This window comes from Lolium rigidum, chromosome 5, assembly GCF_022539505.1.
Source record: "Lolium rigidum isolate FL_2022 chromosome 5, APGP_CSIRO_Lrig_0.1, whole genome shotgun sequence".
In the NCBI taxonomy this organism is placed as follows: domain Eukaryota; kingdom Viridiplantae; phylum Streptophyta; class Magnoliopsida; order Poales; family Poaceae; genus Lolium; species Lolium rigidum.
Window position 1 is genome coordinate 85,527,485 of NC_061512.1, and position 23,361 is coordinate 85,550,845.

The following is a 23,361-nucleotide window of genomic DNA, read 5'->3' on the forward strand; positions in this document are numbered from 1 at the left end:
CAAACAACGAGACAATTGCATTAAGTATGGTGCGTAATGTAATCAATAACTACGTCCTCGGACATAGCATCAATGTTTTATCCCTAGTGGCAACATCACATCCACAACCTTAGAACTTTCACGTCATCGTCCTGCATTTAATGGAGGCATGAACCCACTATCGAGCATAAATACTCCCTCTTGGAGTTAAGAGTAAAAACTTGGCCGAGCCTCTACTAATAACGGAGAGCATGCAAGATCATAAACAACACATAGATAATAGATTGATAATCAACATAACATAATATTCTCTATCCATCGGATCCCAACAAACACAACATATAGCATTACAGATAGATGATCTTGATCATGTTAGGCAGCTCACAAGATCCGACAATGAAGCACATAAGGAGAAGACGACCATCTAGCTACTGCTATGGACCCATAGTCCAGGGGTGAACTACTCACTCATCACTCCGGAGGCGACCATGGCGGTGAAGAGTCCTCCGGGAGATGATTCCCCTCTCCGGCGAGGGTGCCGGAGGCGATCTCCTGAATCCCCGAGATGGGATTGGCGGCGGCGGCGTCTGCGGAAGGTTTTCCGTATCGTGGCTCTCGATGCCGGGGGTTTCGCGACGAAGACTATATGTAGGCGGAAGGGCAGGTCAGGGGGCGTCACGGGGGTCCCATACGCTACGGCCGCGCGGGCCCCCCTGGGCCGCGCCGCCCTAGTGTGGTGGCGCCCCGTGGCCCCACTTCGTCTTCTCTTCGGTCTTCTGGAAGCTTCGTGGCAAAATAGGCCCCTGGGCGTTGATTTCGTCCAATTCCGAGAATATTTCCTTACTAGGATTTCTGAAACCAAAAACAGCAGAAAACAACAACTGGCTCTTCGGCATCTCGTTAATAGGTTAGTGCCGGAAAATGCATAAATATGACATAAAGTATGCATAAAACATATAGATATCATCAATAATGTGGCATGGAACATAAGAAATTATCGATACGTCGGAGACGTATCAGTTACCTAAAATAATTAGCAGCTCATTGTTATACTTAGCAATTCAAGGAAAAAAATAGTGCGCTATAACAAAATAGCGTTGGCCGAAAAATACGCTATTAGTGCTAATAGTGCGCTATAGCGCCGAAATGATGTAGCGTGGCATGTCCAAAAACGCTATAGCGTGCTATTAACGCCGAAATAGCGCGCTATTTTTTTTCCATGCTTAGCATGCAACCTAAGCATGCGAATGAGGCATCTGATTCCTGAAAGTGTAAGAAATAGATGAAAAGCAACATTCTTACTTGCATAGAGATTTAGTGTACACAACTGGATTGATCTGAAAACCAACCTTACCAAGATTACTAATCAAGTAGTATCTCCACACATTAGCAGTAATATTTGTGGCTTTTGCGTCGCATAAAAGGAACTCCACAGGACTAATTAGAAAATATAAGACAATCAAATCCGGTTGCTTCATTGTCCTGCTCTAGGCAGTGTTTAGCATTTAACTGGCAAGCTGCAGTTCAAATAAAAGAATCAAGGGAAGAGATGGGAATCAGCAACGATCGATGGAGAGAAACTAAATCCAGCCCCTTCGTTCACCTACCTCCTGTTCTCGGCCCTGACTCCGCCATCTGCTCTGGTCCTTGGCTGCTGCCGGCCAAGGAGACAGACTGGAGGAAAGGAACGAGATGAGGGGAAGCACCTCGATGTCCGCGGCCGGCCGCTTTCCATGCCAGCCGCTGGCCCTTGTCCAGTCCCGCTGCTGGCCCTTTCTCAGGAGCACCGCCGCCTGGTGGAAAATCGCCGCCGACGTCCTTCTGCAGCTGACCGCGTGGTGAGAGTGGGGTGATGCGACGTGGACGACGTGAGTTCGGAAGTGCGGTCCGACGATGTGGATCTGGGGGAGGCGGGGGCGAGGTTGCATCGTCTGGGCGACGGACGAGCCCTAATTGTGTGCCTGTTCGATGGCAGTTTGAGAAGTATACATTTTGGTGGAAGGGCAAAATAGTAAAAAGCCCAGAGGATGGAAGGACGATTGACGACCAAAGATTTGACGTATTGGCAGAATAAGGAATCGCTTCGTCCTTTTTAAGTAGTGTAGATTGTCCGTAGATGTATTATTACTCGTTGTCACAGAAAGATCCTGACACGCACCTGTTACCTGTTACGTGTTTCCTAATGGGCTGAAAGCCCATGCTCTCCATCAAAGCGGGTTGGTCCGTACTGTCTCTCCAACCAGGCTACATCGTGCTTAATTGGTCTGGCAGCCCACTCTCACCGATCCAGAGCTGCTCCGTCGTTTCGATCGATCGGCAGGGGTCCACGGATTACACGGAGGTGGTGGACGATTGCGCAACCAGATTCCAGCCTGCCTGCAATCTACTCCTACAGGCTACAGCGCAAGACAAGGACTCGACGAGCTTGGCCACCAACCAGGCAAACCGCCCACCGCTCCACCCAAGCAGCAGGAGCAGCAGCCCAAGCAATGGAGCTCCGCGAGCTCGGCGCCACGGGCCTCCGCGTCAGCCCCGTCGGCTTCGGCGCATCCCCGCTCGGAAACGTCTTCGGCGACATCCCCCGCGACGTCGCCCGCGCCACCGTCCGCCGCGCCCTCGACCTCGGCATCAACTTCTTCGACACATCACCGTAATAACGCCCCCCCCTCCCCTTCCTTCGCCCCCGCCTCCACCTCCCCAAACTCTGATCCGGCGTGCGCGCGCTCGCCCGCCGCACCTCTCGCCCCTCCCGCAGGTACTACGGCGGCACGGTGTCGGAGACGGTGCTGGGGGACTGCCTCCGCGCCGCGGCCGTCCCGCGCGACGCCTTCGTGCTCGCCACCAAGTGCGGCCGCTACAAGGACGGCTTCGACTTCAGCGCGGCCCGCGTCACGCGCAGCGTCGACGAGAGCCTGGCGCGCCTCGGCCTCGACTACGTCGACATCCTCCACTGCCACGACATCGAGTTCACCAGCCTAGACCAGGTCGCTCAATCTCCCCTCCCGCCACCCACCACCCGTTCGACCAAATCTCCTCTCCCAGCCCTCTGTACCGACGCCCGCATCTTCGCAGATCGTGAACGAGACGATCCCCGCGCTGAAGAAGATCAAGGAGAGCGGCAAGGCGCGGTTCATCGGGATCACCGGGCTGCCCCTGAGCATCTTCACCTACGTGCTCGACCGGGTGCCTCCTGGCTCCGTGGATCTGGTTCTCTCCTACTGCCACTACGGGATCAACGACACCGCGCTGCTGGATTCGCTGCCGTACTTGAAGAGCAAAGGTGTCGGGGTCATCACTGCTTCGCCCCTTGCAATGGGGCTTCTCACGGACAACGGGCCGCCGGAGTGGCACCCCGCACCCGAACAACTCAAGGTATTGCTTTAACACGAATTTTATTCCTTCTTCATCTGACTGTTGCAGGACAAGGCTGTTTCTTCATAGATTACATATTATTATAGGAAGAACACAAGATATATAAGATACCGGTACCATCTTATTAAAAAAAAACAATGACGTAAGGGGCCTCAGATACAATTGTGTTACCAAAAATATTCAGCCCTACTACATAGAAAAACGTGATAATGGCAGTAGGGCTTGCGGAGATGGAAAATTAGGGCAGTTATGAAAAAGGTTTAGTATATTAGTATGAAATTGGAATAAAATATACTGGTCTCCGCTCTTTGTTGTCCCAATTTGGTCGTTCGTTTCTGTTCTGTCAGATGCAAAGCAAGTATTTTTGGTTCCAGCAATTTTCAAGTACAATGGAATGTTAATTAGAAGAACTAGTAAAAAACCAGTTTTTGATGAAGTTTTTGGTAGCTAGAAATCCCCAGGGGCAGCCTCAAAATGGTTTGTGAACACCACCTTAAAGTTTATTTGTTGAAAACTTCAGTTAATAATTGTTTAGATCATCGTTGTGTTCATGTGGAATTATGGATGTTGGTGTAAGTAACTTCAAAGGTGTGCTTTCTGCCGTTAACTACATAATTTGTAGATTTTATCAGCGAAAGGTTAAAAGAAAAATATCAACTAGCAAAGAAAAGGATATCATTCTTCTATGCTTATCCGAAGTGATGACCACGGAGCATACGCATGTTGCATACGTGAATTGATAAGCTGGCTGACTTGATTCCTGCTGTCAGTGATATAAAACAAATTTATTCCTTATGCTGTTCTAGCCTTAACCCTTGTCACTATTTTCATTTGGTGGATCCTGGTTCACCACCTCGTGTAATTGTAGAGGACTTGGTATCTTTCCCATTGCTTCAAATTGAGTTATGTGTTGGTATAGTTAATTATACACTTCAACTACCTACACAAGTAATTATCATGCTGTATGCTGTATTTTATTCACTTGTAAGCCATTCTTCCATACTAAGATTGTTTGGATTACGATAATCTGGTAGTCCTATTTGCCCAACTAGGTATTGACTATTTTATTATTTTGCCAACCAACCTCTTGTTTTCGTGGTTATTTTTCACAGAATATTGTAAAATATAATTTCAGCGCAGCAGTCCAGCAATTGCAAACTGAGCCTAATTAACAAACAAGAACTTTTTTCTTTTGCGCTACATCTCTCTGTCCAAAACCTTTAGAAGATATCTGTTACTTTTGTTACACTCTCGTGGGTAAACAAATACTCCCTCTGATTCATAATAAGTGTCGGGGGGCTTTAGTTCAATTTAGTCCAAATTTGAACTAAAGCCCCGACACTTATTACAGATAGGAGAGAGTAGTTGACATTGAAAAAAAGCGATTCTTTTGTATCATATTATCTTCTAGAAGATTGCTTCTTTGTCTGACGTGTCAAATCAATCCATCAATTCACATGTATAACACAGGCTGTTATTAGTTGGCATGCAGGGCAGCGGCAGAGCACTGTAGAAAGAAGGGGAAACCTATTACAAAGCTAGCCATGAAGTATAGTTTGATGAACAATGAAATTTCCACTGTTCTTGTTGGAATGAACTCTCCTGAACAGGTAAACAATTTACCAAACTTTTAATGGGTTCATGGCTTCTATGCAGCTAGTCTTATGCATAAATCTAAGCATGTATATGTTAAGTATCCCATTTCCATGCATGAACTTTGACTCGATCTAATCACATGTGGATGCCCAAGGAAAACAAATATGGTAACTTATTTTAGTTTTAGCTGAGAATATTAATATTGTTCTTGTAGGATAATCATGGTAATAATACTACATTGGACAGAACAGTTAGTTGTTTATGTACTAGCTGAACTCTTTCTGGAGATTCTGTCTGTTTTCCCATGTTGTTTTAAACATTGAATACAGATGAGCCATGTTACTTGTGACATATACTTTTCCAGTAAATCATGCCCTATTTTTTTTTGGATTGCTTACTGCTTTATTAACGAGTATAATTAATTTGTTTGAGTTGGAATAATTGCTGAATTACCAAACCCTCTTAGAAATTAGAAAATTGAGTAAAATTCCATTCTTATTTTATTAGGAAAAAACAAATACGGAGTAGTAAAATCATGTATGTTAGTAACAAATTTAAATTATACAAACCCTATATAAATATTATTATCGAATGAATATAAAAATATATGTTACCACAGGAGGAAGCAAATCAACATTATGTGCATTGTACCTTTTATATATTTCATTGTAAATAAAAAAAACAAGTTAGGTTAAGAAAACTTTCTCTTAAGGGATTGCTCATATAGTGTGTTATGCTTACTTGATTCAAGGTGGAGGAGAATGTTGCTGCTGCACTGGAGTTATCGACTTCAGACATAGATGAAGAACTTTTGCATGAAGTTGAAGAAATTTTAGAGCCTGTTAAGAACTTGACCTGGCCCAGTGGTATTTAGCAAGCCTAATGTCTGAGTCCAACATTAGCTTCGCCTGATGAAATCCATTGTGATGAATATATCTGCTATTAGTTTATAGAGCCAAATTTGTGCATCTGCAGCTTTGCCCAGTGATTGAAATAGTATTATGCAAGGCAGCCAAATGGAAGACCATCGTTTGGAATTTGTTGGCATGTTGTCTCTAGTAATTTACATATGCCTGGGAGCTGACAATAACAATAAAAGGTCAATGATGGCCATCAAATAAATTGTTCTCTTTTTGGTTTCCTGTGTTGGGTTTCATATATAGCCTATCCCAACTTGCTTGGGAAAAAGGCTTTGATGTTTTTTTAATACGTCTTGATGTATTGAGAAAATTTTGTGGATACAATTGCCAACTGAATGAAGTAAAGCAAATGATGCAACAACAGTTTGCTGAATCATAATATTTCTGAATTATATGCATGCATGGATTTCTTCATTTCGTTCTTTTTAGATTGATGCCATTCCACCATCGATGAAAAAGTAAAAATAAAACACTACATGCCTGTGAAGACTTGGACCTCTTACCAGAACTGAATTCTCTCTCAAACCTATGACCTAATATATCAATGTGGAAAGAGAACATTAAAGGACAGAAGGCAAGAACAGGCAGGTCCGTCTCAGAGCTTCCCATAACTCTGGCAATTGTGACCTACGGACCTTTCACTACGCTGCCATGTTTCCCAGGGCTGACAACCCCCTCCACTGCTGATATTATTTGTGGCACCGACATGCCACCAGAGAGAACGATCTCTGCATGGAAAGTTTCATATCAATCAGACCTCTTTGTAACATCAGATAATATCAGTTTCTCAAATGAAAATGAAGGGAGAACATTGCTAGATCACATACCAATGGCCTCTCGGACGGACAGGTCTGGTATGATCACGTCGGCGCGGCTCATGAGGAAGATGTCACCGAGATAGAGGTGGTTTGTGGGCACATAGACGCAGGAGAGTTCTTGGTCGCCGTCCGCGCTGCGCAGGGTCACCGTCGAAGTGATGAACCCCAGTGCATACTCGCCTATCCTCGGGTGCCTTATGATCACTGCCTCTTTGAAGGCCCGTGAGCTCTGGTCTGAAATTATAAACCGCTTCAAAATTTATTGTAATATATAGTTGAAAAATGGGAGTTCTCTACAAACTTATGAAAATTATACTTCAAATCAGATACTTATACTAAGTTTAAATTTGGAAATTATATTGGCTTCGTTATACCTGGCGATATCGCGGCGCTTATCTGCTTGGAAGCAGAGTAGATATGGCGGACGAGTGGCATCTTCTTGATGAAGAACTCGCCGAGGCCGAGAAGGGAGGTGCCAAGCCATGATGACATGAACACGCCGACGAGGAAAATGAAGGTGATGGAAGTGGCGAACCCCAGACCTTCTTGAGATGAAACCATTGAAACATGAGCTCTATATTGGGAAGATACTGAAAATTTCACCGAATGAGGTTGCGAATTGCGAGTGACAGGATAATTACCGAAGACATTTATGCCGAGATGGATGTAGATCGGAGAGAAGAAGCCATCGACGAATCGGATGAACCACCAGGTCGTGTAGAATGTGATTGCTATTGGGAGCAGGATGACACTGCAGAGTGCAGAACATGGAGAAACTAAGATGTTGGGGAGCACATAAGTTCAGTTCGCAGTGCAAGCAGTCTCTGAGTGTACTGCACATGTAGTAGCTGTGTGCCTGTGAAGCCAATGGCACGAAGAAAACTATTTCCTCCGATCCAAATTACTTGTCGCTGATATAGGCTAAATCTGTGACAAGTAATCTAGATCGGAGGGAATAGTTAAATCCAAAGTGTAGCTGTAATACCATCCAGTCATAAACTTCTTCCACGTCCAGCTCCGTATCACCCTTGAGAAGGCCTGCACACATGGTGTTTAACAATCCTTCAGAGTGGAAGTTACATAAACTACTTATCCACACCGAGGGAAAATTAATCATAGATCCAGAATTGCATTCTGCAATTGCATCTTCCAAAGACAATTTTGACAATTTTATGGAGTATTAACCAGAGTTGTCCTTGTTCGTGTGAACGTCAAGAGTTGGTATTACCTCGATGCCGGTGGAGGGGTGGTGGTGGCCGCGTGCCGACGGCGAGCCGATCATCACCGGCGTGGTCGGCTCAGAGTCATCGCCGCCGCCGGTGGATATGCCGACGGGCTCAGTACTGGTCACCGGGATGATCAGCAGCTCCCGGTCCCTGTCCCTCTCCCGCGCGGCCATGGCGATCTCTGCTGTCATGCGCCTTGTTGCCTGTGCGAACCTGCGTGGCCTAAGGTACCGCAACAGCTGGACGGGCATGCAGTGCAGTGCGAACGGAAACGCCGGATCAGCCCTCGGACGGTATTGAGCTGGTGACACTGCAAGAGAACCATGGCACTACCACTATGGGTCTATGGCAGTGGTGGTTCGCCTAATCAGGGGGAACGTCTCGCTGACTGTGTTGGCCCACGCACTGACGCACATACTCCCTCCGGTGCGTCTTAACCACTAATCTGTACCAAATTATATTGATTCAGAATGTATAAACGGTATCATTGTATTCTTTTTGCAAATATATTTCCTTTCACATATATATTTATGCGAATTTTGTGAAAATATTATAAGTGCAAAACATGATCAAAGCAATAAGTTGTTGGCCATCGAAATTTACGTGGAGCCACGTGTAGTGGAACGCAAATGAACGACTTAGCTACACGCGCGGTAATACGCGGGAGACATGCGTCATAAATCCTCTCGCCGGTCACTCCCACTCGTCAATCTCTCCCCTCAGTTTTCTCTCTCTTCTATTCTATGGTTCCTCTAGCGCGAACAAATCTTTTGTGTCGCGGCGACCATCAACCACACCTTTGATGCTACTCCCACCCTTAGCAACCATATAGCACCATAGATCTGCATCACCCTGGCCCATCTCCCTGATGTTGCCATAGAGGGGTGTCATTAGCTTCACTCTGTACTAGTATCACCACATGGATAGAAAAGCTCTCCTCCTGCTAAGCAGCGAAGTTCAACCACCATGAGCTGCTCCCTTTTGCGGATGTCTTCCAAGTGAAAATGATGCGGGGTGGCTTTCGGACACCTCCACCTCAAGACCGTCAAGTGCAGCCCCGCCTATCGTCGACGCTACACCATGGCCACGGAATCCCCAAGTGGACCGACAACCCGAACCTACGCGATACATGACAAGGTGAACTCCTTCCTCTCGATACTCGACCTCGTCAATACCTTGGATGGTATACTACTTCATGCCAATGTATTACGTGTGGTTAGGTACAAACATCGACAAGAGATCACAAGGGGGAGTCCATCATGCTTAAGGGAGAAGAAGAGAAGAAGAAGGAAGGAAGAAGAAAGAAGAAGAGGAAAAGAAGAAAGAAGAAAGAAGAGAAGAAGGAGGGAGGCTGGAGCCTCCAGGCTGCCATGGCCGGCCACCACTCTGGCCGGAGCCTCCAGGCATGCCATGGCCGGAGCCTCCACCCTCCCCATGGCCGGTACCACTCACAAGAGGTGGCCACGCGCGGAGAGGCCAGGCCCGGTACTACCGGCCACACCTGGCCGGTACTACCGGCCGGTCCTGGTGCGCCCAGACGCGGCCACGTCGCCCCGCGGGAAGAGGAGGCCAGGACGGTACCTCCGGCCATGGTACCGGCCGTGGTACCGCCCAGGTGCCCCGCGCCTCAGTACACTTCGAATCCAAATGAGGTTGTTTCCGGTACCATGAGCGGTACCTCCGCCCGAGGTACCGCCCGTGCGCGAATGTGCCCAAATCTGAACCATTGCTTCTCATCCAACGGTTGTAATTTAATTAGCATTTGCCCCAAACTACCCTTGACTTGAATCTGGCCTATATGTGCCCCGTATCCCCATTTGCTAGGGTTAGACAAGATTTGGCTTAGGATAGAACTTGAGCTTTGTCTCCCTAGGGTATCATCCCTCTGTAATCAAGGCCACCCTTGTTGTGGATTGGATTTGTGAGTGAGATTCTAGTGTGGTGCACTCTCTCTCCCTCACCGATCTCCGTCTCCAACACCGGTCTCTCACCTCGGAATTCTACCGCGGTCTCTTCCGTGGGTGATTCTATTCGGCGTGGTCCATCGGGCCACGAGGGTAAGCATCGGTTGTATCGGGTTGGTGTGCGTGCGTGTGTCCTCGTGTTCTTCGCGTTCGTCGTGTTCATCGTGTTCTTCGTTTCCCCTCTTTTCCCCTTTCGATTCCGGGTCAATTCGCAAGATCGGGCCACAATCTAGGTCTTAGACCACATCATATGGTATCAGCAGCTCAAGGTTACCGCGAATTTGACCCCCCACCCACCCAATTTCATCTCTGAAAATTTTTCCCCAAAAATCCCCAAAAATAGCCCTAATTTGCCTTTTGATGGATCTGCGATTTTGTTGCGTTTTGAGTGGTTTTGGTCCATGGATTTGGTGTCTCTAGTGTTGATCTACTAATTCCCCCACTTTCTATCCACAAATTCCTTCGATTTTCGAGTTTTGGGTCAATTGGATTTGGATTTGGGGAAGAACAGGAGAGAGAAAGAGTGGCTCGCGCGTGAGCTCACAGGAAGGAGAAGGGCTGAGCGGTACCTCCGGGTGGAGCCTCCACCCGTGCACGAGCGGTACCTCCGGGTGGAGGCTCCACCCTCCACTGCCGCCCTCCTCCCCCAAGGCCGGCCGCCACCACCATCTCCACCCCACCACCGCCGACCACCACCTCTCCTCTCCGCAGCCGGCAAGCACCGCCACCCCCCTTAATCATCGGCAAACACCGCCACCCCCCTTAATCACCGGCAAACACCGCCACCCTCCCAAACCATCGGGAAACACCGCCGCGGCACCACCACCGCCACCGCCGGCACCGCAAGCTCACCGATACCGCCATCGGCATACCACCGGCAAACATCGCCGCTGCCCCACCACCACCACCGCCGCCGCTAGCTCACCGATATCACCACCGGCATACCACCGCCATCGACGCCAAGCTACTTTGACCCGACTTTTCTCCTAACTTGTGTTTGCTTGTTCCGGTTTGAGTGCCTTGTTTGTGAAACTAACCCGCAGCTCCGAAGCAAGCGACGACACTCTCGGCACCCCGAACTTGCAAACGTACTCTTGACAACACCGCCATCCTTGCAAGTTGTGTGTTCCGACACCGCCTAACATTTTCATCTAGGTATAACTTGCTCCCCACCTTGTAACCCCTCTTCTTTTGCGATCTATCCTATTGAGCATTGCTTATTGAGTGTTGCGAGACATTGCACGTGGCCCCGATTGTGAGGTGTGTGTGTAGTGTGGAGTCAAGCTTCTAAGCAAAACTCATGTGGCAAGATAGCAAAAGCGAGCTAACGCTAACATAGAGCGTGGAAAAAAAAAGCACAAAAAGAGTGCAAGTGCCATCATACATACAAAGGTGTACAAAGTGCCACCATAGATACAAAAGAGTGCAAGTGCCACCATATACAAAAGAGAAAAAGCTTTTAAGCAAAAGAGAGAAGAGAAGAGAGGTCGCGTGTGAATCTTGTTGTCTCTCCGTTTGCAACCAAAGCTTTGCCTCTCCTTGTGTTAGTGTGACACCGAGCACCCTTACATACACTTTTCCGCTCACTTTTGGTTGCACTGACCCCGCTTATCCCGTGTGTGTGTTCCACATCTTTTCCGTGTTTCTAGTGATCATCACTTTGACATTTGATCTTTGGATTTCACCCACTCTTAACAACAAACTTGATTTCGGATTTTGTCTTTTGGCTTTCCACCATACTCACCTAACACCATATTTGCTAGCTTTTGCGTGTGTTTTTGTGTGAGTTCCCGATACAATTGATTTTGACCTCGGCTTGTTGGATCACCCCGATCTTATCATACCACGGTAAGGTTGCGAGGTAGTGTTCTTCCACTAACACCCACCATATACATACCATCGTGCTAACATGGATAGCGAAGAGGAGGATACGGAGGAGTACACGGAGCACTTCGAGGAGGTTTCCTCTTCAAGCACCGCGGATGTGGAGGAACATGTGGAGCTCTACTCCGACTATGGCTCCGAAAGCATCACCGACATCTCCGACATCGAGGAGCTCGACAACGACCATGGCTCCCCAAGCATCATCGACATGGACGACATGATGGAGCGCCACCTTGAGGACGACATCGAGGAGCTCTACTTCGACAATGGCTCAACAAGCATGGACGACTTCGACGAGCTCTACATCGACAATGGCTCACCAAGCATGGATGACATGGTGGTGCAACACCACGACTACGACATCGACGACATGGTGGAGCAATGCCACGCCTATGACATCGACACCATGGCGGAGCCTCACCTCGACTCCACCTTGAACAACGCCGATGCTCCCACATACCCCTACTTGGCCAATGGAGCTACATATGAAGATGGAGGACCTCCACGATGGCACCATCACATGGATCGTCAAGAGCGTCCCCATCATGAGCGTCATCGACACACTTCTCCGAGCTCCACAAGGCGCCACCATGAGAGTGCTTATGCACAAGATCGTCGACATCAAGTACATCATATGGAGCATCAAGAGCGTCCCCAACATGATCGTCATCGACACTCTTCTCCAAGCTCCACAAGGCGCCACAAGCAACATGCCAAGTCGCATGAGCCATCATCTAGGCGTGTCGAGGATCGTCATCGACACACACCATCTCATGATAGTCGTCGACCACTACCACCTCATGGTCTACATCGATATACGTCACCACATGAGCTTCGCCGCCACAAGCCACTTCATGATCGCCATCGACCCACATCTTCCACGAGTCTTCGACGACACCACTCAAGCCATGGTGATGATGCACGAAGACGAGAGCCTCGACATGAAGGCGACAAACACCATGATAGGGTGTCTACTACTCCAAGGATGGCAAGTGCACATCGCGCATACCTTCCTCATGAGGCGACTTCCACCTCTTGTGCCACCACCACAATGGCCTCTAGCTCGTCATATGCCTATGGACTCCGATGCTACAAGTGCAAGCAACAAGGCCACCCTCCACGGGAATGTCCCAATCTCCTATGTGAGGTGTGCAAGGCCAAGGGTCACGTGGCATGGCAATGCACAACGCCAAGTGCCAAGACGCTCTACTTCGACAAGCTACAAGCCCAAGCCACCAAGAAGCCTTTAGCGCCCACACTTCAAGATGAAGTTCAACAAGGTCAACTCAAGGATGATGTGGATCCGAGCCTAGCTCTCCACGACACTACGGCGACCACGATGGAGGACGACTTGGGAGGCGATAGAGTTGAGCATGGTGAGCATGGGATTCTCCCTTCACCTATGGAGGCGCATGGAGTTGAGATGGTTGAGCATGGGAACTTCACTTCAACCAAGGAGGCGCATGGAGATGAGAAAGTCGAGCCTACTCCTATATGCTTGATTGATGAGTTGGTACCAATCCCATGTGAGCATGAGAGCCACTTAGCCCACTTGAGTGAGAGTGATAGTGAGTTGAGTGACTTCCACTCCATATGTGAGTTTGAGTGCTTCCGTTTGGAGGACATGAGTGATACACCAAGCGAGTTGAGAGAGGTAGATGATAGGTCCTTGGAGGACATCGCATTTGCTAACACATTAACCTCTCCCTCTATGGTGTCTTCTTATGTTGCACTAGGTTCCACGGAGGATGAGTTCCCGCTCATGGAGACGATGTACATGGTGCATGAAGATGATGATATCTCACCATGCTTGCTCCAAGATGGACATGTCGACCACATGGATCCTCCTACTTCCACAACACCTACTTCAAATGAGTCGGCCTACAAAGGTAACAACATAGGTGTTGATGATGCCATGATCCCACTAGTGGACATGATGACTTATGAGTGCATGCATGATCTTGATGATACATTTGCTACGTCACATGCTACTTTCATTTTCCCATGTGATGCTTTGCTTGATAACATTGTTGATCATGTGGAATCCCTTGCTTGTGACAATATGTTCATGCCATGCTATGAGAGTTTCACTTTTTCCTCACTTGCTTGCAATGATAATGATTATGATAATACTTGTGTTGTGCCACCCTTGATGAACACTTGCTCTTTACATAGGGTTGTCGACAACAATGATAACATGTTGAACATGCTTTTCCCAAAATGTTTACACCATTCCATGATCCTTGCATCCAAGATTGTGAACAATTGCTCTTTATTATGCTTGGTATGCAAAAATGCTTATTTCATTGCCCATGAGATGGCCCCCATAGCCTTCTCTATTTTTGATGATCATGAGTTACCACATGCCATGAATACACCTTCTTGCCATATGCACCATCGCCATGCTTTTCATACTATATTGCTTGACATTAATGGTGATGTGCACAAGACATGGAACATCATGATGGATGATGTGTTCCTCTACCATGCACACACGCTTTTTGTTTTCTCTTTTGTGTGTATAGGTACCCGAATGACAATTTCCACCGCTACGGAGCATGAGCTCACGAAACGCGCAATTGAGAGCTACCCCAACACGGACGAGATACATGATCCAACCCATGGGATTCACGCCAAAGGGTATGTTCACGAACGCCTTCGCCCTCGTGTGTTTCCGGCTTGTCTTGTTGAGCTTCCGGTTTGGTCCAATGCCTCGTCACCTCTTTTGTTTCTTTTGCAACATATCGTGAAACATCTTGTTGGCACAATGATCGTTGTATGTCTTGATGTTATCATCATACACTCCGAGAATCTCAAGGACCATGTCATACATGTGAGAGACACCTTATGCATCTTGTGCCACATGTCACTCATAAAGTTGCTCTTCTTTGGATTTCTCATTTCATCTTTGGCAATTGAAATGGATGCTTTGACACTTGAGGATACCCATACTTGGCTCACGCCAACCATACTTTCCCAAGCTAGAAGTTTCCATCTCTTTGCCATTGCACATAACAATTTTGCCCAAAATTTTGCCGCCGATACTTGCCTTTTGATTGTTCCATTTGTGTGGGACAATGCTACACATCACATTTTTGACACTTTACAAACCAAACTTTTACATGCACAAACTTTTGCCCCAACAAATTTTGGATACATCGACACTCTTTGGTTTCCATTTTTGCCAAATGCCTCTTGGAGAAACGACTTGATGCTTCGTATTTGATTGAGAGCCTCTTGTTCGCCGATCACCAAATTGGCATCCACAAGCTTTCGGTTCGCAAGTTGTTTTTCCCCAAGTTCTTCTTCGACCGCTTCATCGACAAACAAACTCCCAAGTACTTGGTGAGCAAGACGTTTACCATCTCGGACCTCTCGCCACAACATGGAGATGAGGAGGAACAAGAGTCGAGGACGACTCTTCCCCAAGGGGGGGGAGATGATGCGGGGTGGCTTTCGGACACCTCCACCTCAAGACCGTCAAGTGCAGCCCCGCCTATCGTCGACGCTACACCATGGCCACGGAATCCCCCAAGTGGACCGACAACCCGAACCTACGCGATACATGACAAGGTGAACTCCTTCCTCTCGATACTCGACCTCGTCAATACCTTGGATGGTATACTACTTCATGCCAATGTATTACGTGTGGTTAGGTACAAACATCGACAAGAGATCACAAGGGGGAGTCCATCATGCTTAAGGGAGAAGAAGAGAAGAAGAAGGAAGGAAGAAGAAAGAAGAAGAGGAAAAGAAGAAAGAAGAAAGAAGAGAAGAAGGAGGGAGGCTGGAGCCTCCAGGCTGCCATGGCCGGCCACCACTCTGGCCGGAGCCTCCAGGCATGCCATGGCCGGAGCCTCCACCCTCCCCATGGCCGGTACCACTCACAAGAGGTGGCCACGCGCGGAGAGGCCAGGCCCGGTACTACCGGCCACACCTGGCCGGTACTACCGGCCGGTCCTGGTGCGCCCGCACGCGGCCACGTCGCCCGCGGGAAGAGGAGGCCAGGCCGGTACCTCCGGCCATGGTACCGGCCGTGGTACCGCCCAGGTGCCCCGCGCCTCAGTACACTTCGAATCCAAATGAGGTTGTTTCCGGTACCATGAGCGGTACCTCCGCCCGAGGTACCGCCCGTGCGGAATGTGCCCAAATCTGAACCATTGCTTCTCATCCAACGGTTGTAATTTAATTAGCATTTGCCCCAAACTACCCTTGACTTGAATCTGGCCTATATGTGCCCCGTATCCCCATTTGCTAGGGTTAGACAAGATTTGGCTTAGGATAGAACTTGAGCTTTGTCTCCCTAGGGTATCATCCCTCTCGTAATCAAGGCCACCCTTGTTGTGGATTGGATTTGTGAGTGAGATTCTAGTGTGGTGCACTCTCTCTCCCTCACCGATCTCCGTCTCCAACACCGGTCTCTCACCTCGGAATTCTACCGCGGTCTCTTCCGTGGGTGATTCTATTCGGCGTGGTCCATCGAGCCACGAGGGTAAGCATCGGTTGTATCGGGTTGGTGTGCGTGCGTGTGTCCTCGTGTTCTTCGCGTTCGTCGTGTTCATCGTGTTCTTCGTTTCCCCTCTTTTCCCCTTTCGATTCCGGGTCAATTCGCAAGATCGGGCCACAATCTAGGTCTTAGACCACATCAGAAAACGCATCAAAAATCTGTGTAGTTTCAGTGCCAACAACTTCTTTAGTCTGGCGACCCATCTGTCCATGAATTGCCCACATTTTTCTCCCTACAACTCCTTTAAGGGAACTTTCCTATTCCTGAGATATGATAGAACTAAGCACCACGCCCGTTTCATGTTTATCAAGGTAGATCGATCTAAAACTACACTATTTCTAATTTTCTATATTCCACACTCCCCGAAGGATGGCATAAGTAACAACATTAAAGTGCATAAACCTTTTATTGCATAACCATTTACAAGCAATAGATTCAAAGTTAGTGACATTAATATGAAAAACTTTAAAAACATCCTCCCAATGGAAGGCAACTATTATGCAATCAAAGAAAATATGATTACCTGACTTAAAGTCCTTACAAAGATCACTTTCTGGCTTGGGTATGCCCCTTTTTCTCAGATTATCCATGGTCACTTATTTTGTGAGAAGATCCAAAGAAACACCTGAATTCTCCGTAGGATCTTAAAATCCCAAAGCTAAGGTAGATAAATGGGTTTAATGCCTCTAAAATTAACTAAGACATACATGTACTTAGAGGAATAAACATCATTTGTCTTATACCGCCAAATAAGATGACCCTCATCCATAGTATGATTAATAGTCCTAGCTATCTCAATCAACTCAAGCCATTGTACCATCAGTGATACATTAGAGGTTCTCTAAAGGTACATCTAAGTTGTGTGACATCTCAGATGTAAGCTATAGTCATGATTTGTTGATTAGAAATAAAGAACAAATCCCAAAACTGAGTAGCTATGGGAGAAATTCCAAATCATATATCTTCCCAAAGCTTAACATAATTTCCATTCCCTACATGCCACATATAACTCACCATAACTGATGGAGCGTCCCACATTACACCTTTTCGGAAGGTGGAAGGGCTTGCATCATGACAATAGAGGATTTTAGGATCCTTAGTGTTATTTTTGGCATCAATTATATATTTTCCTCTGGAGAGTACCCTCTCCTTGGATGTACCTTTTGACTCAAGAATCTATCAAACAAATGTGAAGGTCCTGCAGATTAGGAATCCCTAGGCTGGGAACTCTTTTTTCATGCAAATGAAGGCCATTTAGCTAGGTGAATCTTCTTGTTTCCATCTTCATTTCTCCAGATGCAGTGTGTTAATTGAGTATTGATAACTTCATAGTCCTTTTTGGGAATTTAAAGAAAGACAACATATATAGGAATACTAGATATAGCTGCTTTGATCAGGGTCCTTTTAGCTGCAAAACATAGCAGCTTACCCCTCCACCCATGCATCCTACTAAGGAGACTATCAATTTAAGGCTGCAAATCTTCCCTACTCAACCTGTCATGATGTAAAGGTAAACCCAGACTCCATGCTAATAGGAATGAAAGCACTTTTGTGATAAGTTAATTTCATTCTTGACAACTATCCATAACATGTTAGGATCCATTTCATATTAACAAATCTAGTATCATTTTCTAAGAATAGCAATGTGTCATCTACATACTACAGACTGGCAATCCCACCAGGAATCAATCTAGGACATAACTCTCTAATCAGATTAACTTCAGACCCTTTAGTTAACATTTTGTAAAAGACATCCACTACTACTTTAAAGAGGAGAGAGGCACATGGATTCCCTTACCGAAAAAACCTCCCTCCGCATCATTGATTTTAAACAGCAAGAGAGTCATCTTGTGTGCTCTCTTAACCCCATTTATAAAAGTTGGGTAAAAAGCTCTAGGCCTTAAAATTTCTAACATTAAATCAAGATTTTCTGTATATAAGCTCTCTCATAATCAATCTTGAAAACTGTATCTCCTTCCTTTTTACTACATCATGAATTACTATGTGTAGTAACCACATTCTCTGAGATAAAACTACCTCAGATGAAAGCATATTGGCAAGAAGGCAATCAATCTACCCATGATTTTAGCTAGTATGAGAAGTACTTTACTCTCAAAGACGCACCGAGTTTTGCGGATTAATCTCATCACCATCTTCTCCAAATTTTTCGCCCTTGCTGACGGTACCACCCAGCGTGCTCAGTAGTCTGAATTTTATCGCCATCACCTAGCGCGGACAAGCCCTCTCTATTTATTTATTTTTGATAAAAAAGTCCTCTCTATTTGGTAACATAATGCAAATACTTTTTAGGGAATGGCATGTGCTCTCCCAAATCAATTTAGTGGAAGGAGAAGTTCAGAAACTACCTGATAGAGAAACAAAACAGACAAGTACAAGAACGGAAAACATAAATCAAGAGGCTGACTCCTCGCTAATGATAGGCTGCACGCCTAGCTCGTCGTCCGTACTCTTTTTTTTTTCTCTCCTGTAGATAGGTTCCCATCAGCAACAAATCATTCTTTAGCATTTCCAGAAATTGACGCTCAGGCATGGAAGAATAAACCCTTCCACAGCGCTCTTTCCATATATGCCAGCAATGCAAATCTTTCTATGAAATTTAGAGTAACTGAATCTTTGTCCTCATCTTTGCAGCCATATAAATCATTCAACCCATGTACAAAATTCTGAAACTTCCAATCCTTTGGTTTTCTGTTGGCGTGCCGACGTCTGTGATCCTGATCCACGATGTCCCGTTCCACTTCGTAACAAACACCAGCAAAACATACTAGGTTATCCATCGGGAACTCCTACGCTGCAAGGCTAGAACGGGACAACTCCTCTCGTCGGGGATGTAAATATCGCCTCGGATGAAAACGAAATATTTAGCGGAAGAAACCACAAATCGACGAGCGTGGTCGTGGTGATCGGAAGGCGTCGGCATTGCAAATACTGGCATCTCGGGAAAAAAGAACCAAGGAGAAGCAATGCTTTCGTCAGAGTCGTTGTAGTAGTAGACCCATGTCCCCTGACGTCTCTCTCCCTCCTACTCTGCAATCTCCTTTCAGAAGATTGATTAGCCCAATCATTCTATCATCAACCCTTTCTTTTCCCTCTTAGTGGAGCTCCATTTTGCAAAGTTGACACTTGTTCTACTCTTCACCTCCGTCCGATCGAGCTGACGCTGTCCACCGAACCCACATTCCTCCTCCTCGCCCCCTTTCCCCTGTCTCTTGATTGACTCCGGCCCACCGGCATCTTCTCTGATCCTCAATTAATCCCCAAATTTTCCATGATTCTTTCTCTGGATTTTCTGTTGCTGAGTTGAAATATTCATTTCGTGGTAGAGGAGGGGGTGCGATGGTCCGCGAGTTCTTGGCCGTGTTGGTGCGTGCGGTGCTGCAGTGGGCGCTGGCGTCGCTGCTCCTCGCCAACGGCGCCGCCTTCTGCCTCATCGCCGCCGTGGCCTCCTCGCTCCGCCTCGGCCCGCCCTGCCTCCTCTGCGCCCGCGTCCACCGCTTGCTCTCCTCCTCTGACGCCGGCTGCAGCCAAGAACAAGACGCCTTCCGCCGCCTCCTCTGCGACGCCCACGTCGCCGCCATCGCGCAAAGGACGTGCTCTCCTTCCGATCACGTCGACAGAGGGACGAAACATGATTCGGATAAACCTGGAGGTAACTAATCAATCAAATGCTTACTCTTTTGCTTGAGAATACATTAGCGATCACATTACTAGTTTATTACTGCGAATCGTATAATTATAAATATGGATTTGCTTAGGTTTGAGTTGTTGGCGTTTGCCACCAAAGTAGACTGAAATCGGGATCTCTCGATTCTTTTTCATCTTTTGGTTGGTGCTGCCTTACTAGGTGAGCTTTTACAATGCTTTTGGTGGGAAAGAACATACGCCTTTGATAGGATTCGACTGTTCATCCATTTTGCTAAATTGATTCGGTGATAGACTTCACGGGGGAATGTCGTAGCAATTTTGTATGATTTTCGTCCTTTGCAGTTTTCCTATTCTGTGTTCTAAGAATCCTGCCAATCAAACCCTAAGAGGAAATAAGATACTAGAAGCTTGAACCAAATCTAGCAATTGGGTAGCATGCACGTCGGTAGTTGCCACTTGCCGTAATGACTTGCGAATGATACAGGTGGTGTCACTGCCAACTCTGTGTTGTTGTTGAACAAGGTGGCAAACTGTAGTAAGACAGGGACGAAACTGGGATTTGCACAACCATTTCTATGTGCTAAATGTCTTTTTTAGCTGAGTTTAGTGCAGTTTTTGGCAGCAAACTGACTTGTTTGCTTTTACCTGAGTACGTATCTAGTGCACCATATCCTTGGGCGCACATGATACATTCTGCCACAAATGTAAATCCTTGAATTGCTAGCTGGCGGTGTTTGCTACTTCTTGTTTTAATTTTAGTAACTTGATCGAGAACTTGAACGGCTGTATGCATTCTGGTTACGCAGAGGCGTAATGCTTAAATCTTTTGAGTAATAAAGCATCGTTTATCAAACAAAATGTAAATTCTTGGCGAAAGAAAACCACGAGTTCACCCCTTCGCGTTGACAACTGACAACGTGTCCACACTCCACAGGTCTGGAGGCTCACCGCCGTGTTGTCTCGATCGGCAGCGAGATCTGCGAGCAAGATCGTGGCGGCGACAATGAGCATCCTCGTGCCACCGGCCTGAGCAACCTCGAAAGAACCACGAGCATCGGCAGCGGCAACGGCGAAGGCCCGTACGTATCCATGTTCGAGCTTGGCCCCATCGTCGCTTTCCCAGAAGAAAATCAGGAGTGTGCCAAAGGGCTCGACGAGACGCCGGAGCTGACGGTGAGCGGCCTCGTCGCGGCACTCCGAGCCCAACGGAGGGAGCTCGAGGCGGTGCGCACCGAGCTCGAAAGCGAGCGGCGCGCCAAGGCGGGGGAGGTGGAGCGCCGGCGGCAGCTCGAGGAGCAAGGCGAGTTCGACCGGGAGGCGGTGCGGGTCGCCATGCAGCTCGTCCACGAGACGGAGACGGAGAAGCACGGGCTGCAGCGGCAGCTCGACGCGTGCAGGGTCAGGGCGCAGCTACACGACGTCGCCGTGGACCCGGACTCGGCTCCGTTCAACCGGCTGGGAAGCCGCCGGAATCGGGACGGTGGCGGTGATTTGGTCGAGCAGGAAGACTGCGACGACAACAATTACCAGTCGCTGGTGGATTTCTTGCCGGGTTCGGTCTACTCCTCGTCGCCGGACCTGGCCAACCTGCTGAAGCTGTACACCGAGGGCAACGGCACTCGCCGAGCGAGGGATGGTGATACTGACATCAAGGAGGCACTGATCACCGAGGAAGAGGAGCAGCTCGCCGTCACGGTCTCAGCTGTTTCGGGTTTCAACGGCGGGAACGATGAGGATGCTAGCAGTCTTGTTGCTACTGCTTCTTTACATGAAAGTGGTAGCAGTCACGTCGAAATTGCCATGTCGTCATAAACTCGACGGTCAGCAGATCTTGTCGGAGCAACACAAAACGAAGCATATATATGCGTGCATGATGCATCGCTGTGTATTTGTATTCCGTCTAGCTTGCCATTATGTTTCTGCCATAAAAAAAACACACACACATTTAACAAGTTCAAAGGTGACGCCAGCATATTTGTGAACACCATAACATTCTCAAACTGAACATGTCAATCGGCATAATACGCGACAAACAACCAATGTCACAAACCTTCATCATTGCCAAATAGAGTATCGTAAATATGTTATTGATTGGCAACTTGAAGAGTTAGATGATAGATTCAGTGAAGTAAATTCAGCGCTTGCTTATTCACATGGCATCATTTTATTGAAGCTAGCTGAGTTTTATCCGGATGATTTCGATTCATCAAAATTGGTGGATCCTGATCATAAACTTCGCACTTACATTGCGGAAATGATTTGGTGAACTGGATGTGGGTAAAGTTGATGTCTCACCCATTGTATGGCATAGATGCCCATTTGTGGAATCCGCACATGTACCCACCCCTATGACAAGATTCTCTTCCCTAATTGTATACTACTAATTGAAAAATGAGCACAACTTTCACGCAACAAATGCAAATGAGTTTTTGTTTGCATATTTGACTTCCTCGAGACGAACTCTTTGAAATGAGTCATATTTGACTTTCTCGCGACGAACTCTTCGAAATGAGTCTAATATTTAATATTTTAAGATTTATTTCGTAAACTGGATCTATAGAGTCCTCTATTTTTTTTTTTGAGAAGGAACACTACTGTATTCCATTAAACATATAAACTGGCCAACTCACCATCACAAAGTTCAGTTACAAAATGTGGAAGTTCCGCAATCCATACATTTTGGTTGCTATCCTCTAACATAGCACCCTGATTTGCTAGTACATGAGCTATATTGTTACAAGTTCTTTTACATACTAATAATTTTACATCATCATAAGCCAAGCCTAGAAGGGATTTTATTTCTTTGGAAAGAGGTCCTAATTGTGATAGATCATAGTCCTGAGTTGTGACTGCTTTCTTCAGCTCCGTTGCATCCATTTCTAATTGCACTTTGTTGCATCCCATCTGAGAAGTAATTTTTATTGCCTGCAGCATAGCAAAAGCTTCACCATGTAGGGCTGATTGTATTCCTATATTGTGACCTTCCCCAGATGCTACTGGAAAGCCACATTCGTTTCTAACGATAAAACCCCAGCCTCCTGTATTTGTATTTTTGTGGAACGCCCCATCTATGTTTATTTTGACATAATTATGCAAGGGTAGTTTTCATTTACCTGGCTCTGTTTTCTTGCTTGATTGCTTCTTTTGGACCAGTTTCTTATAATCCATTGTGTGGATCATTACTGAAGAAACTGTTTGTTGAAGAGGTCTGATTTTATCTCCAGCATTTGCTTTATTCCTTTCATTCTACCACAGCCATAGTGCACAGCATATTGTTAACTTCCTTTCCTCCTGTAAACTGAAAACTATTTCCAGTACTGAAATTTGATCTCTGCACTTATTTAGTTCTTCCCTACATCCATCCCTCTTCTTCTTTGATTCATACGCAGTGGAAGAGTGTTAGTGGCTAACCTCCATAAAAAGTGTAAG

The 23,361-nt window shown here is 46.8% G+C and overlaps 3 protein-coding genes across 3 annotated transcripts in view; 2 read left to right on the top strand and 1 right to left on the bottom strand.

The window, feature by feature from the left end:
- Positions 1-2,358: 2,358 nt before the first annotated feature.
- LOC124653664 (L-galactose dehydrogenase-like) lies at positions 2,359-6,089 on the top strand. Its single transcript, XM_047192733.1, has 5 exons — positions 2,359-2,629; positions 2,735-2,963; positions 3,052-3,351; positions 4,833-4,961; positions 5,699-6,089. Exons 1-5 carry the CDS (start codon positions 2,469-2,471, stop codon positions 5,819-5,821), a joined length of 942 nt encoding a protein of 313 aa, XP_047048689.1. The 5' UTR covers positions 2,359-2,468; the 3' UTR covers positions 5,822-6,089.
- A 61-nt stretch (positions 6,090-6,150) lies between these two features.
- LOC124656173 (protein LIKE COV 1-like) lies at positions 6,151-8,162 on the bottom strand. The gene is made up of 8 exons (XM_047194965.1): positions 7,914-8,162; positions 7,671-7,723; positions 7,327-7,436; positions 7,060-7,227; positions 6,695-6,919; positions 6,503-6,595; positions 6,348-6,400; positions 6,151-6,198 (listed from the first exon to the last, which is right to left on the bottom strand). The coding sequence occupies exons 1-8, from the start codon at positions 8,160-8,162 to the stop codon at positions 6,151-6,153; spliced, it is 999 nt and encodes a 332-aa protein (XP_047050921.1).
- Positions 8,163-19,623: 11,461 nt separating this feature from the next.
- LOC124656174 overlaps positions 19,624-23,361 on the top strand; it is a 62,017-nt gene continuing 58,279 nt past the window's right edge. Inside the window, exons 1-3 of the mRNA XM_047194966.1 lie at positions 19,624-19,936; positions 20,867-21,738; positions 21,769-21,798. Coding sequence (XP_047050922.1) covers positions 19,624-19,936; positions 20,867-21,738; positions 21,769-21,798 — 1,215 coding nt within the window. The remainder of the gene's footprint in view (positions 19,937-20,866; positions 21,739-21,768; positions 21,799-23,361) is intronic.